This window comes from Eleutherodactylus coqui, chromosome 5, assembly GCF_035609145.1.
Source record: "Eleutherodactylus coqui strain aEleCoq1 chromosome 5, aEleCoq1.hap1, whole genome shotgun sequence".
NCBI lineage: Eukaryota > Metazoa > Chordata > Amphibia > Anura > Eleutherodactylidae > Eleutherodactylus > Eleutherodactylus coqui.
This window is the reverse complement of record NC_089841.1, coordinates 93,684,587-93,699,371: the sequence shown is the minus strand read 5'-3', so window position 1 is coordinate 93,699,371 and position 14,785 is coordinate 93,684,587. Positions and strand designations below refer to the sequence as shown.

Sequence of the window (14,785 nt, the reverse complement as noted above, 5' to 3'; positions counted from 1 at the left end):
AATCGCAGCATGCTCTATATTGCTGCGTTTTTTGGGGGGTTTTTTGTAGCCCTTTTTATCGCATCGCATGAACTTGCGATTTTCACATGATACATTTTTCACATACTAAAGTCCTATTGACTTGGTCTATTTTATCTCAAGTGGCCACTATGAGATGCGAGATTATTCTCACAAAAAAGCAGCGATATTGCGGGAACAATGACGCGATTTTGCTTCAATTTTCTCGCTGCAAAATCGCTGTCGCCGATGTGAAAGAAGCCTTAAAGGGGTTGTCCCGCGCCGAAACGGGTTTTTTTTTTTATTCAATAGGCCCCCCGTTCGGTGCGAGACAAACCCAAGGGATGGGTTAAAAAAAAAAAAAAGGTTTAGTACTTACCCGAATCCCCGCGCTGCGGCGACTTCTTACTTACCTTACCAAGATGGCCGCCGGGATCTTCACCCACGATGCACCGCGGGTCTTCTCCCATGGTGCACCGTGGGCTCTGTGCGGTCGATTGCCGTTTCCAGCCTCCTGATTGGCTGGAATCGGCACACGTGACAGGGCGGAGCTACGAGGACCAGCTCTCTGGCACGAGCGGCCCCATTCACCAGGGAGAAGACCGGACTGCGCAAGCGCGTCTAATCGGGCGATTAGACGCTGAAATTAGACGGCACCATGGAGACGGGGACGCTAGCAACGGAACAGGTAAGTGAATAACTTCTGTATGGCTCATAATTAATGCACGATGTACATTACAAAGTGCATTAATATGGCCATACAGAAGTGTATAACCCCACTTGCTATCGCGGGACAACCCCTTTAATGTTATGGCATGTTGTTAGGCTATGTGGTTGGCACTGTTGCCTTGCAACGCTGGGGTCCTAAGTTTAAATTCTCCCAATCAGCTCATGGCCTGGCCAATGTCAGTGCCGACAGCGCTGGAAGCAGATAGCATTGCAACAGCCCAGATTGGTACTGTAGTTATAGCTCCCATTAAATTCATTTGAGCTGTGGTTGTAGTACCTACCCGGGCCAATGCTACGTTGACACGATCTGCTTCCAGCGCTGTCTGCTCTGACAGCAGGCTGGACCATCAGCTGATCGATGGGAATGTGGAGTGGCAGAGCCCCGCCAATCAACTATTGATGACTTGGGGATAGGTCATTAATAGTAAATGTCCTGTACAACCCCCTTTCAGGTTTTCTTACCTCTGCTGAGGATCTGTAAGCTCCATAGAAAATTGATTGTCAGTTTGCAATATCCACCGACAGATATTTTTTGTGGTTTTCCCAACTCCGACAATTATGGCATATTCGCCATGAGGTATGCCATACATGTTTGATAGATACCTGTCCACTGGATCAGATCCTTTACAGTTGAAACGTTAGTTAAGCTGGTGTTTTCTTGCACATATGTAAAAAAAAAAAAGTTACAAAAATTTTGAAAACCACTTATTTTATGAAAGGGAGTCAATTTTTTTAAAATTAAATCACGCACCATTTATACAGAATAAAATAAGGTATTCTTCCTCTGAATGGCTACTTCCTATATGGTTACATGTAGTCTGCGTTATGTAGCAGGATGATATGGGGATACAAACTTAATGGAAATGTTGAGATGATGTAATGGAAATGGGTAAAATATTAAACAGTATTTACTTTAGCAATCAGCTGGCTAAGGCTATTAAACCTAAAGTGCTTGGACCGATGCTGCAGTACTGCTAACGAAGGAGGTTTATTGCTTGGGGCTGTAATGAGTGATAATGGTGGACAAACTGTTATACTGGATCAAGCTCTTATTATGGCAGTAGTTTAGCAGGACAGTGATGTTCTTGATATAACGGAAGAGGACTACGGTAATTGCGCTGGTCTACTCATAGTACTTTGCCCACACCTTTTAACATTGAACATTGGCGTTCTACATTTTGCTGTCCATGCACATTAGCGCGTTACAAGCCCTAAGTTGTATCGATCCGTAATACGGCACATACAGAAATCTATAGAGCTAAACTGGACCTATGTATGCCTGTGATTTCTAATGGTGTTATACAAATTTTGTTGTTTTTTTTCTCTTTGATTCTGTATGAAGTTAGCAGAAATAAACACATATAATGGAGGTATGTCTGTAATAAAATGCTGCGCAAGGGTTGGCGCACAGGGTGCCATACACAATGTTTTCTTGACTTGAAGTGGTTGCCCCATGGAATAAAGATTGGTGTCACTGGGAAGGGGAATGCTCCAATGCCACCACTCCTGTCCTCTTGGCTGCAGCAATGGCGTACCTGTTTAACCATCCATGTCCGGGCCTGAAACGGAACGTCATCAGTGAAGTCCTGTATACACTTTTGGACATATTAACTACAAGCCATGTGACTTGTATGTCACAATTTTTGTGATGTGGCGCCAGAGAGCTAAATAGAGCTATTTCAGCCCAGTGAGCAGTTTTTAAATTAATATGGGGTGGGGAGGGGGTTACGTTTTTGAAAAAATAAATTAAAATTGATAAACCCTTTTAACCCCTTGAGTGGCACGCCCGGAAAATTTCCGGGAGGAGCTCCACTGCTCATAGCAACATAGCCCGGAAGATTTCCGGGCTATGTATCACCATGGGAGCTGCAGAGCACAATGCCACAAGCTGTGACAGTGTGCTCTGCCTGCACAGTCCCACAGAGAACAAAGCAAGGGCTTTGAAAAACCAGCAGAAGATATTGCCGACATGTCGGCAATGTCCTGCTTTGTTTACAGGTTGCCATAGAGACCATCGGCTTGTCAGAAGCAAGCCGATGGTCTCTGTGGCAGGGAGAGCTGGTTGTTAGCTGTCAGAGGACAGCTAGGTACCAGCTCTTACAGCAGAGATTAGAGAAAACCTCCGATCTCTGCTGTGTTAACCCTTTACATGCTGCAGTCTATGTGACTGCAGCATGTAAAGGGCTGTCACTGCAGCATGTAAAGGGCTGTCACCATCGGACCCCCGGAATGTGATCAGGGGTCCTGATGGGTCCCTGTGGAAGTCCCCTAAAGGGACAAAAAAAAATTATTTTTTTTTTAAAAAGTTAAAAAATTATAAAAAAATTATAAAAACACTTGTCTCCCTTTACTTTGTAAAAAAATCAAAAATACAATCACACATGTGGTATCCATGTGTCGTAATGACCCAGAGAAGGAAGTTAATGCATTATTTAACCCCTTAATGACATGGCCCCTTTTTTTCTTTTTTCCCCGTTTCTTTTTTTCCTCCCCCCTGTTTAAAAAATCACAACTTGTCCCGCAAAAAACAAGCCCTCATATGGCCATGTCAATGGAAAAATGAAAAAGTTATGGCTCTTGAGACGCAACTGCAAAATTAGTTGAAATTCAATGATTAGACCATTTTAAAAAACCTGCCCTGGTAGGTCTGACAGGGTGGTAGGAAACCCGCCACTCAAGGGGTTAAATGGGTTATTCCCTATCCACTATCAACTCTAATAACTGCTGATGAACTTTGCCCATGTTCTGTGGTATGGGGATATCTTAGCGGCTCGCATGGTCACTACATTTTTTTTCCTCATTATTTGGCCATGTTTTACTTGTTTCCACCTTCAACACATTTGCTCTTCTAAAACTAAACTGGTGTGAACAATATGCTAGTCATTGTGATCTGCCTTTATCGCAGCTGGTGACCCACAAACTAAAATTCCGAGAATGGATCTCAAAGAAGGAAAAGAGATTACTCCAAGCAACGAGGGCTTTCAGTTCCGAATGGGCCTTAATGACAACAAGGCCGGAATGGAAGGTCTGGATAAGGAGAAGATCAATAAGATCATAATGGAAGCCACAAAAGTGAGTGAATGTGCATGTCAACATTTGTTCTCTACATAATTCACAATGTTTATCACCTTGTGCAGCGTTCTGTAATTGGTTACTCATCTCCAGCGAACACGCCAACTTTTAATTGCATTCTTTCCAGTACTATGAGTTGGAAAATCTTTCCAAAATAAGAGGAGCTTTTATGCATTTATTTTTTCTGCAAGTACTTAAAAGTAGTGTATTTAAGGTCATGAGTGCAGAAATTACTAGAGATTTTAGGAACAAAGCCAGAAGTGGATTCAAAGGGAATGGGAAACCTAAAGAATGAACTTCTTTCTGTTCACTTCTAACATTTTAGGCTCAAACCCCACTGTATCAAAAACTACAGAGGTGTTTTTATTAAAAAAAACACTGTATGACACCAATAGATTATTTTTACATTATTTCACAAAAAGCCTCAATTGTTTCCCTGTTTTTGACATTTTTCAGATTTTTTTTTAGTCACCGCTACTTTCTGGCAGAAACAGAGCATAAAATTCAACATGGCTGATCCTTCATTTCCCAACACCTATTGTCAAGAGAGTCAGAATACCTCCATACACATTTGATAGTTATCCAGTCCCACTGAGACCGATGGAATTGGGCATCTTAAAATAAACATTTGTTCTCTGATGTATTGGTTAATTATCTGTTATTTGGTGCCATTGAGGGTGGTCCCTGGACCAATTTATCATCCAGAGAATATCTATAACCTGTACTAATAAGCAGGGCTATGGAGTCGGAGTCCCATTTTGGTGGAGTTAGAGTCGTTAGAAATTTAATGACTCCAGCTTCTAAAATATTTATAATTTGTTGCACGTTTTCTTTAATAGGAATTTAGGAAAGTTTTGAAGTGTCCTAAAAATGTTTTATTCATCTGTGCCCCTACTAAACACATGGTGTATTTCATATTTGCAATATTAGGAAAGTTTTATATTCCAATAAATATATTTTATGCTCTATCTAAATAGCTTGATTATTTTATCATATGGGTGATGAAAAGCCGGATGTTACCATTTTAATACAATAAATTTTATCACTTAAACATGAGTCCTATAAGGAGTCGGAGGCTTTGCTTACTGACTCCACAGCCCTCCTAATAAACAGTGCAGTAGCCAACATTTTATTATATTTCTTTCACTTTATAGATATATTGTTGTTATCTGTTCGTTAGGGCAATTTTACTAAAGTGACAACATGAAGTATAACAATACTGTTGTCATTTTACTTTGGGTTATCACATGTTTAAGGACCTCATTCACATCTGTGTTGGAGGCTTTAATCAAACCCTCCAGCACAGATTTGCTATAAAATCCTGGAGAAAATAGTGCAGAATATTTGGGTTATTTTGTCCAGAAAAATGCCAGAGGACAGAATGGAAGCCAGATGGACCCCATTGTAGTTAGTAGGAGCCGTTCGCCATCTTTTGATTCCATTATAGTATGGATCTGTTTGGTCAGGGATTCTGTTCTGCTCTCATATTGGAGCAGGAAACCTAAATCCAGAACAGAAGGCTGAACGCAAATGTGAATGGGGCCCAAGTTATGGGACCTAAGCAGGATTATAAGTTTCTGTGAACAGAAGGGAGCGATTTATGGACCATTGGAACACGGAGGAAACCTATATTTGCAATGACATCTTGAATTAATTTTGTACATTACAGGGCTCGAAATTTTATGACAGTGAACTAAAGAAAGACCAACAAGTAAATCAGCGCATTGAGAAAATGTTACAACAAAAATCTCTGTTGAGCAGTTCACAAATAAAGAAAGCTCAAATCCAGGTAAAGTAATGCTGATGTACCTCAACCAAAGTTGTGTTTTGTTTTTCATACTCCTGCTTTCACAGAACGCTGCTGACCCCTCTGAGGCTTCTTTCACATGAGCGCATATATCGGACGGCGTTTTCACGGCCGGCCGATATGCACTGTGATCTGATGCATTGGATTTAAATGCATTAGTTCACATGGGCATATTTGTGAGACGTAAAAACGCCCGGCTGGCCAATATAGTGACGGGCGTTTTTACGTCAGAGCCAAAACATAGTTCTGGAACTATGTTTGGGACGGAATGCGTCCAGCTGCTGCACGGGCTCCTATGGGAGCCCATGGCAGTGGCCGTAGGTGGGAGGGAGTTTAGCAGCGTGGCTGCTAAACTCCCTACCTCTGTTCTCCCCCACCCCCACCTGTGCAGGCTTACCTGTCTTCCTCCCCTTTGTTCTTTGCAATGGGACGGGCAGGTGGGGGTGGAGCTAAGTGCCAGTCCGCCCCGCCTCCTCCCATTGATGCTATGGACAAGAGGCGGGGTGGAGGTGGAGCTAAGTGCCCACCCTCTCCCCGCCCCTTGTCCATAGCCATCAATGAGAGGAGGCGAGGCAAACTGGTGCTTAGCTCCGCCTCTGCCCCACCCCTCCCATTGCACAGAACGAAGGGGAGGGAAACGGGTAAGCCTGGAATAAGGAGGGAGGGGAAATGGGCAGTTGCCTAGTGAGGTCGGCGCATTTGCGGCGGCCTTACCAGGCCTTATGAACAGGCAATGTAGCGTATATTGGCCGGCTGTGAAAACGGCCAGCCGATATGCGCTCGTGTAAAAGAAGCCTTAAGCTGTATTCACATGGGTGATTGTGATCTGCAAAAAAGAGCCAATTTTTTACTTTCCTCCCATACCCACACACAGACACACATACTTTTACGATTTTTTTTCACTCTTAATTTCCATCTGCTTTGCATCCATTTTTCACACGTGTTTAAAAAAAAAAACAAAACAAAAAAAAAACTCTTAAGTGTACAGGTTCTGCAATTCTTGGCTCTTTTTTTCCCCTTCTATTTATGATCCCCATTGTCACAATATAAACATAGATTCACAATCCTTTTTTTTTTCAGATTTAACCCCTTGAGTGGCACGCCCGGAAATTTTCCGGGACGAGCTCCACTGCTCATAGTGACATAGCCCGGAAGATTTCCGGGCTATGTATCACTATGGGAGCTGCAGAGCACAATGCCACAAGCTGTGACATTGTGCTCTGCCTGCACAGTCCCACAGAGAACAAAGCAAGGGCCCTGAAAAACCAGCAGAAGATATTGCTGGCATATCGGCAATCTCCTGCTTTGTTTACAGGTTGCCATAGAGACCATCGGCTTGTCGGAAGCAAGCCGATGGTCTCTGTGACAGGGAGAGCTTGATGCTTGGCTGTGAGAGGACAGCTAGGTACCTGCTCTTACAGCAGAGATCAGAGAAAACCTCCGATCTCTGCTGTGTTAACCCTTTACATGCTGCAGTCTATGTGACTGCAGCATGTAAAGGGCTGTCACTGCAGCATGTAAAGGGCTGTCACCATCAGACCTCCAGAATGTGATCAGGGGGTCCTGATGGGTCCCTGTGGAAGACCCCTAAAGGGACAAAAAAAAAAAAAAGTTAAAAAATTATTAAAAAAAGAATTATAAAAACACTTGTCTCCCTTTACTTTGTAAAAAATCAAAAATACAATCACACATGTGGTATCCATGCGTCGTAATGACCCAGAGAAGGAAGGTAATACATTATTTAACCCCTTAATGACATGGCCCCTTTTTTTCTTTTTTCCCCATTTCTTTTTTTCCTCCCTCCTGTTTAAAAAATCACAACTTGTCCCGCAAAAAACAAGCCCTCACATGGCCATGTCAATGGAAAAATGAAAAAGTTATGGCTCTTGAGACGCAACTGCAAAATTAGTTGAAATTCAATGATTAGACCATTTTAAAAAACCTGCCCTGGTGGGCACGACAGGGTGGTAGGAAACCCGCCACTCAAGGGGTTAAGGCACCCGTTGACTTGAATGGGCGATTTCTTTTTTTTTTTTTGTTAGAAAATCAGACTAAAATAGGACATACTGCATTTTTATTTTTTTGCTATTTGAACTGTTTGATTTTGGTCTGATTGTTTGTTTCTTTTCGTTCGAAAATCACACGTTTGAATATATCCTTCAGCACTTTGTTGTTCAGCACCTGCCTCTACTGTTCACTCTCTTACGTGTATTCACATGAATGTATGCGATGCAGGTCAGTGAAAAATGTGGCACTTTTTCAGAAGTTGCATATCTGTGCCAAATTCAAATCTGAACTGGGATCCATTTGGGTAATATATTTTTAACAACTGCACCCATCAATATCAAGGAGTTCAGGCTTTTGAAGGAAATGCTAAATAATCTATCCCTGTGTTGTTTTCCTATGACAAAAACCAATCAAGCGAAGTAAAATGATTTTTATAATATACAAAAACACTTAGCCAATAGCAATTACTACTTTACTATTAGTGAGGTTTTGTAGATACATGTTATCTACTGTAATCTCCCATCTGGAAACTTTAAAGGCCCATTTCGACACAACAAGATGTGCTCAAAAGCCATCTTTTGAGAGATAATCGTTGCGTGTAAATGTGCCCATCTTTCAGTTTTCTGCCGAGCGATGGATTGAAATCCGTCCTTCAGCAGAACACCTGATAAGACGGACCACACGCTGTGCTCTGCCTGGGAACTGCTGATAACAGCTGATTGCATTTAGATAACGTAGTAGACCCTTGGCAGCAGATTACACTGTCTCAGCTGTCAGCCCTGCTGACAGAACAAAGAGAATTTATTCGGAGAACAGCGGGTGGTCCTCTGAATAAATTCAGCTCTCTGTGGCTCACATGCTACTAATTGGTACTAATACGCATTAGTACCAATTAGTAGATTATTCAAAATGATTGCTCAAAAGCCATCTTTTGAATGACCATCTTTGTGTGTAAATGCACCTTTAGAGCCTGTATAAACATTTCAGTTTCACAACTCTTTTATCTTTTATCTTGAAAGCAACATCTTCTAAGCACGCTACTCTTCCACACTTGGTAACACAGAGACTGGATTGTACTTTGTTTCAAACCTCAATTTATCCTGTGTCTATTTTCTGCCTTGCTTGCTGAAAATCTTGAAGGTCAAGGTTTAACAGTGCTTGACCGCAAGCTATCACATAGATCTTCTATTGTTCGTCTGAGGAGTGTGCTGTAAGCCAGTCATAGGTTCTGGTCATGCCCGGATCAAGAGTTTTATGAGTTTTGGAAATCATAAGACAAAGCTGGAATGCGCACAATCATTAATACCAGTATGAAGAAGTTCACAAAAACAAGTCTGATTTACACTTTACTTCACAAATAGTCTCTAGTTATATACTTGGTTCAAAAGAGTAGAATATTTATTTGCATATGTTGTCCTTTATTGATAGATTTTCTTTTATTTGTTATTACTGCAAAATTGATTAAAGTACCTTTTTGTTACCATGACGTGGCTTAGTAGCCATATATGAATCTTGGACCTCTTTCATCTGGCTCCTTATTACCTAGTTCCATGCTGGAGAACTGTCTAGGGTTGTTGCCATTGTCCCAAAATGTAATCTGTGATGCTTACCTGACTTCTGAGATTGGCACTGAACGTTATATGTCAGAACCAGTGGATGTGGACCCGCTGTACCACACACTTTGGGCCAAATCTAGAGGTGAAACCTGAGGAAGCCCGATCTTTACCCATTCACCCCATCAGTTGGGTCTTGGCTTCATTACGGGGTCGCCATGTCATTGCACTAAAAGTGGGCCCAGTTATGTGGCTGCTGAGGCACCTAAAGATCAAGTTGCAGTACCTAAGTGTGTGAACAGAGGCATTGTCAACATGTGGGACAGTCCAGAGTTAAAGGGGTTGTCTCGCGCCGAAACGTTTTTGGTTTTTTTTTCAACCCCCCCCCCCCCCGTTCGGCGCGAGACAACCCCGATGCAGGGGTTAAAAAAGATCACCGGAGAGTGCTTACCTGAATCCCCGCGCTCCGGTGACTTCTTACTTACCTGATGAAGATGGCCACGGGGATCTTCTCACTCGGTGGACCGCAGGGGTTCTGTGCGGTCCATTGCCGATTCCAGCCTCCTGATTGGCTGGAATCGGCACGTGACGGGGCGGAGCTACACGGAGCCGGCATCCAGCACGAGCAGCCCCATTGAAAAAAGAAGAAGACCGGGACTGCGCAAGCGCGGCTAATTTGGCCATTAGACGGCGAAAATTAGTCGGCTCCATGGGAACGAGGACGCCAGCAACGGAGCAGGTAAGTGAAAAACTTCTTATAACTTCTGTATGGCTCATAATTAATGCACAATGTACATTACAAAGTGCATTAATATGGCCATACAGAAGTGTATAGACCCACTTGCTGCCGCGGGACAACCCCTTTAAGGACACACAAAGTAGAGTCAGCATGATTCAAGCAGTCCTGAAGTCAGTACAGACAAAGGACAGGAGAATGGTCAAAAAAGCAAGCAGACGTCAGGAATGGAGAATGCAGAGTAGTCAGGGTATAGCTAGAATCAGCAACTAGGTAATTGGAACAAACGAGAAGCACCTTCAGTTGCGCAAGGAGACTAAAAGCTCAGGCAGTTTTCTTAGGGGGAAAATGCTTAGTGATTGGTGGGGACAGGTTTCAGGATGCACGCTGGCCCTTTAAAACTGAGAGCCTGTGTGTGTGCACCCTTCAAGCACATTCCAAAATCTTGTGGAAAGCCTTTCCAGGTGAGTGAAAGACCGGAGACCCAACTCCTAAGTTTATATAATATCTATCTTATTAGCATTACCAGCCATTATATTAGAACTACCTGCCGAATATTATGTAGGTCTCCTTCATGCTGCCGAAATAGCTCTGACTTGTCAAGATGGGGACTCCACAAGACATCTGAAGGTGTCCTGTGGCATTTGTCATCAAGATGTTAGCAGCAGATTTTTTAAGTCCTGTAACTTGTGAAGTGGGGCTTCCGTGGTTCAGACTTATTTTTCAAGCACATCCCACAAATGCTCGATCAGAATGAGATCTGGGAAAATTGGAGGCCAAGTCAACACCTTGAACTCTTTCACATTCCTCAGACCATTCTCGAACTATTTTTACACCATGGCAGGGCACATTATCCTGCTGAAAAAGTTGACTGACATTCACAAATACTGCTGCCATGAAGTGGTATAGTTAGTGTTTTCAATTTGTAGGTAGCTGGTATGTATCATAGAAACATCCACATGAATGCCAGGACCCAAGGAGAACCTTTTCCAGTAGAAGATTGACCAGAGCATCACAGTACCTTTACTGGTTTGTCGTCTTCTCATACTGTGTCCTAATACCACCTCTTCCCCAGATAAGTGACGCGCACACACACCTGGCCATCCCCATGCTGTAAAGAAAATGTGATTAATCCAATCAGGCCTTCTTGCATTGCTCTATAGTCCTGTTAAGATGCTCAAATGTCCATTGTAGGTACTTTCAGTGGTGCACTGGTGTCTGCATACACACTCTGACCGGACTGAGTACACAGCTCCTTATGCAACGAGTACTCTGACACCTTTCTATAACAGCAAACATCAATTAGTGTAACAGTAGTTCTTTTGAGGGATCAGAGCAGATGATGGGCCAGGCTTTGTTCCCCACACTCATTGATGATCCTTGGACACCCACTATCCTGTCACGGATTCACCAATTATCTTTTCTTAGACTACTTTTGGTAGCTATTAACTACTACATAAGGGAAGACCTAACAAACCCTGATATTTTTGACACTCTCTGCCGCCATTTTCTAGCTATCACAATTTGGCCTTTGTTAAAGTTGCTTAGATCCTTACGTCTTTCCAACACAGCAAGATCAACGTTGATCTATGTTCGCCAATAGAGATGAGCCAGCATACTCGCTAAGGGCAGTTGCTCGATTGAGCATTGCCCTTAGCGAGTACCTGCCCGCTCGGCAGAGAAGGTTCGGCTGCCGGCGGCGGGCGGGGCGCAGCGGGGGAGAGCGGGGAGGAACGGAGGGGAGATCTCTCTCCCCCCCCCCCCTCCCTTCCCGCTCATGGCCGCAACTCACCTGATTGAGCAATTGTCCTTAGCGAGTATGCTCGCTCATTTCTATTCGCCAAGCCTCCAATTTTTCTGAATCCATATGTCATACAAGACTAGGACTGGGCATGGTTCATTAGCTTTGACCTATCTGAGGTCATTTGTGAACAATACAACCAAAGCAAGTAATGCCTAATTTTTATGACCGATACCTTTTAAGAAATGTGTTCTGAAGTAGACCGTGTTAGCAATGGTGGGAACTAGATGTTTTTTTTTGTGCTCCAACAAATAGGTGGACAAGCTGACTCTAGAATTTGAGCGGACTCGTGACCTGAGACGTTTTATTGTACACGTTGACATGGATGCATTTTATGCAGCAGTGGAAATGAGAGACAATCCTGAACTGAAGGACAAACCCATGGCTGTGGGCTCCATGAGCATGTTGGTGAGTATGAAAACTGGAGCACTACTCCCATATCATAAGTTATGCTACAGATATATGCTGTATGAATGGTTATACATAAATTACATGCATGCAATTTTTAGCCTTTTCAAGTCAATGGCAAAACTGTTAAACGGAGCTCAGTTGAATATTAAAATTTAATCTGGGTCAACCTTTTGTCTATTTTCCTTATTGATGCAAATGGATATGGTAGCAGGAAGTCCCCGGCTAAAGCTCCCCTCCTATGAGCCATATTGGAGAGCTGCCAAATATTGGTGGCCCCAGCGAACCTGATCCATCCATCCATGTAATGCATTAGTATTAGAGATGAGCGAGCACCCAAATGCTCGAGTCTGCATTATTCGAGTCAAGCTTTTCGTAAAATTCGAGAGCTCTACTCGAGTAACGAACTCCATTGACTACAATGGGAGATTTGAGCATTTGGTATGTGATGCGCCGGGTGCCAAGCTTTTTTTTTTTTTTCCTAGGTTCGTCACAGCGGGGAGGAGCCAAAAACTGGGGCGGGGTCAAACACGGCTTGATGCTCGTTCGAGTAACGAGCACCATCGAGTATGCTAATACTCGAACGAGCATCAAGCTCGGCAGAGTATGTTCGCTCAACTCTAATTCGTATATATCTCCTAGTGTTCCATATAATGTAGTCTTAAAGAGTTATATGAAATTAAAAAAGGCAGATTCCCCTCCAAACAGTGACAACCTTTGCCCATGAGATTTTTCCAGTATTGCAACATGGGCCCCATTGACTTGAATTTGATTTGATTGCAATACCAGCTACAATCTATAGACCAGAGTGGAGTTTTTTTGGGAAACATTGCTGACCCTTTTCTCTTAACTTAGATGTACTCATTCATTTATATCACTTTAATGTTTTTTTATTTTTCTTTCTTTAAGTCCACATCAAATTATTTAGCAAGACGATTTGGTGTACGTGCAGCTATGCCAGGATTCATTGCAAAGAAGTTGTGTCCAAATCTACATATTGTTCCAACAAACTTTGACAAATATCGGGCAGTAAGTAAAGAGGTATGTCCTGAAATTGCACAAAAAAACACCATTGTTTTAAAGGGAATGTGTCATCAGAAAATGACCTGTGTGTTTATTTATTTTTTTATTAATCAAGTTTTTATGTTAAACATGTTTCTTTAGGAATTTTTTGTTTTTTTTAAAAAAAATTTTGTGCACAAGCTGTATTTTTATATATTTTTTTAAAATGCTAAAATTCTGCATTTATTACACTGACCACAGAAGCTTATAATAGCCTGATACTTCCTGTTCTGTAAAGAAAACTTTGCAGAAGTCGTCTTATTATCATCACAGACAAGATGACAATGAAAGGTAACACTTATATTGAGATAACAACACAGGATCCACCATTTACAATAGGTGATGGTCACAGCTTAGCTTCTCCCCCTCCCATGTACAATGACCTCTGCACAAGTCACAGACCATGCCTAGAACACTCTCCCATAGAAGTCAATGGGTCAGCTCCTGTCTATTGCATGAATAGTTTACGAGTTGGGTTGGATAGCATATCTCTGCTGCTAAATGCAACTCAAGCAAGACTGCTCCCCCCATAGTTGTGTACAGACAACAGAATAAAAAAAAATCTACAATCAGAAAATAAAAATCAGATTAGAAAAATGGAAAAGGTTTCACTATGTGGTTTTAATTAGAAAAAAAATAGGTGACATATTCCCTTATAAAAAGTGAGAAATGTGAAAAACGTATCTATATTATTCCCTAACTCACTAACAGACCCAATATTCAGGATTACCTGACCAAAGTGGAGCTCAGAAACTGCTCCTCATGTTAGGTCAGGTTTATGTGATTTATAAGAATGTCTTGGAGTTTGGAAGGAAACTGGGATGTCTTGAGGGAATTCACAAGAATGCGGAGAGAACGTTCAGATTCTGCAACTGCTGCCCTACATTTTACCACATAATTTATTTCTTTTGCTCCATTTTGCAGACTTTTTGGAGCACCTTTTTTGCTTTATTTTTTTATTTTGTGATATTTATAGTATTTTGAAAACTGTTCTCTCTTTCAAAAAAATGAGCAGGTTGAACTATTTTTCACAAAGGCAAAAAGCTGAGAAAATGTAGAACACAGGCAAGACTTTAGAATAGTTGTTTCCAATCAGTGACTGATCAGATGTTGCGGATCTAATCCCCACCATGCTTAGAGTTGTGGTCGGAGTAATAAAACGGCTAAACAAAATGTGGTGACTTTTTTCCCCCCGTAGTTTTTTTTAAAAATAAATTGGTGGTTTTCAACCTGTGACTCTATAACTGCGGTTAAACTGCAGCCCCCAGCATGCCCTGACGGCTACAAGTATGCTGGGAATTGTTAGTGCCAAACATCTGCAAAATTGTTGGAAACTTCTGTTTTAAATAGATTGAGGCAAAATTAATATAAAATTTTATGTAGAATTATAATATTGTTTCTGTAGGTTCGAGAAATACTTTGTGAGTATGATCCCAACTTTTTACCTATGAGCCTTGATGAGGCCTATCTGGATATCACTGATCATTTAGAAGAGCGGCTGACTTGGACAGAGGAACGGAGAACGTTTGTCATTAGAACTGGAAATACTGAAAATGTAAACCCTCCGGCAGGTATAAAGATCATAGAATTGGATCTAGTGACACTGTCCAATT

General features: G+C 42.1%; 1 protein-coding gene across 1 annotated transcript in view; it reads left to right on the top strand.

Moving 5' to 3' along the window:
- Positions 1–14,785, top strand: part of POLK (DNA polymerase kappa) — an 85,198-nt gene that overhangs the window by 19,195 nt on the left and 51,218 nt on the right. The window contains exons 2-6 of the mRNA XM_066602880.1: positions 3,632–3,798; positions 5,468–5,587; positions 11,958–12,110; positions 13,020–13,151; positions 14,578–14,743. Of these exons, the coding sequence (XP_066458977.1) occupies positions 3,661–3,798; positions 5,468–5,587; positions 11,958–12,110; positions 13,020–13,151; positions 14,578–14,743 (709 nt within the window). The 5' untranslated portion in view covers positions 3,632–3,660. The remainder of the gene's footprint in view (positions 1–3,631; positions 3,799–5,467; positions 5,588–11,957; positions 12,111–13,019; positions 13,152–14,577; positions 14,744–14,785) is intronic.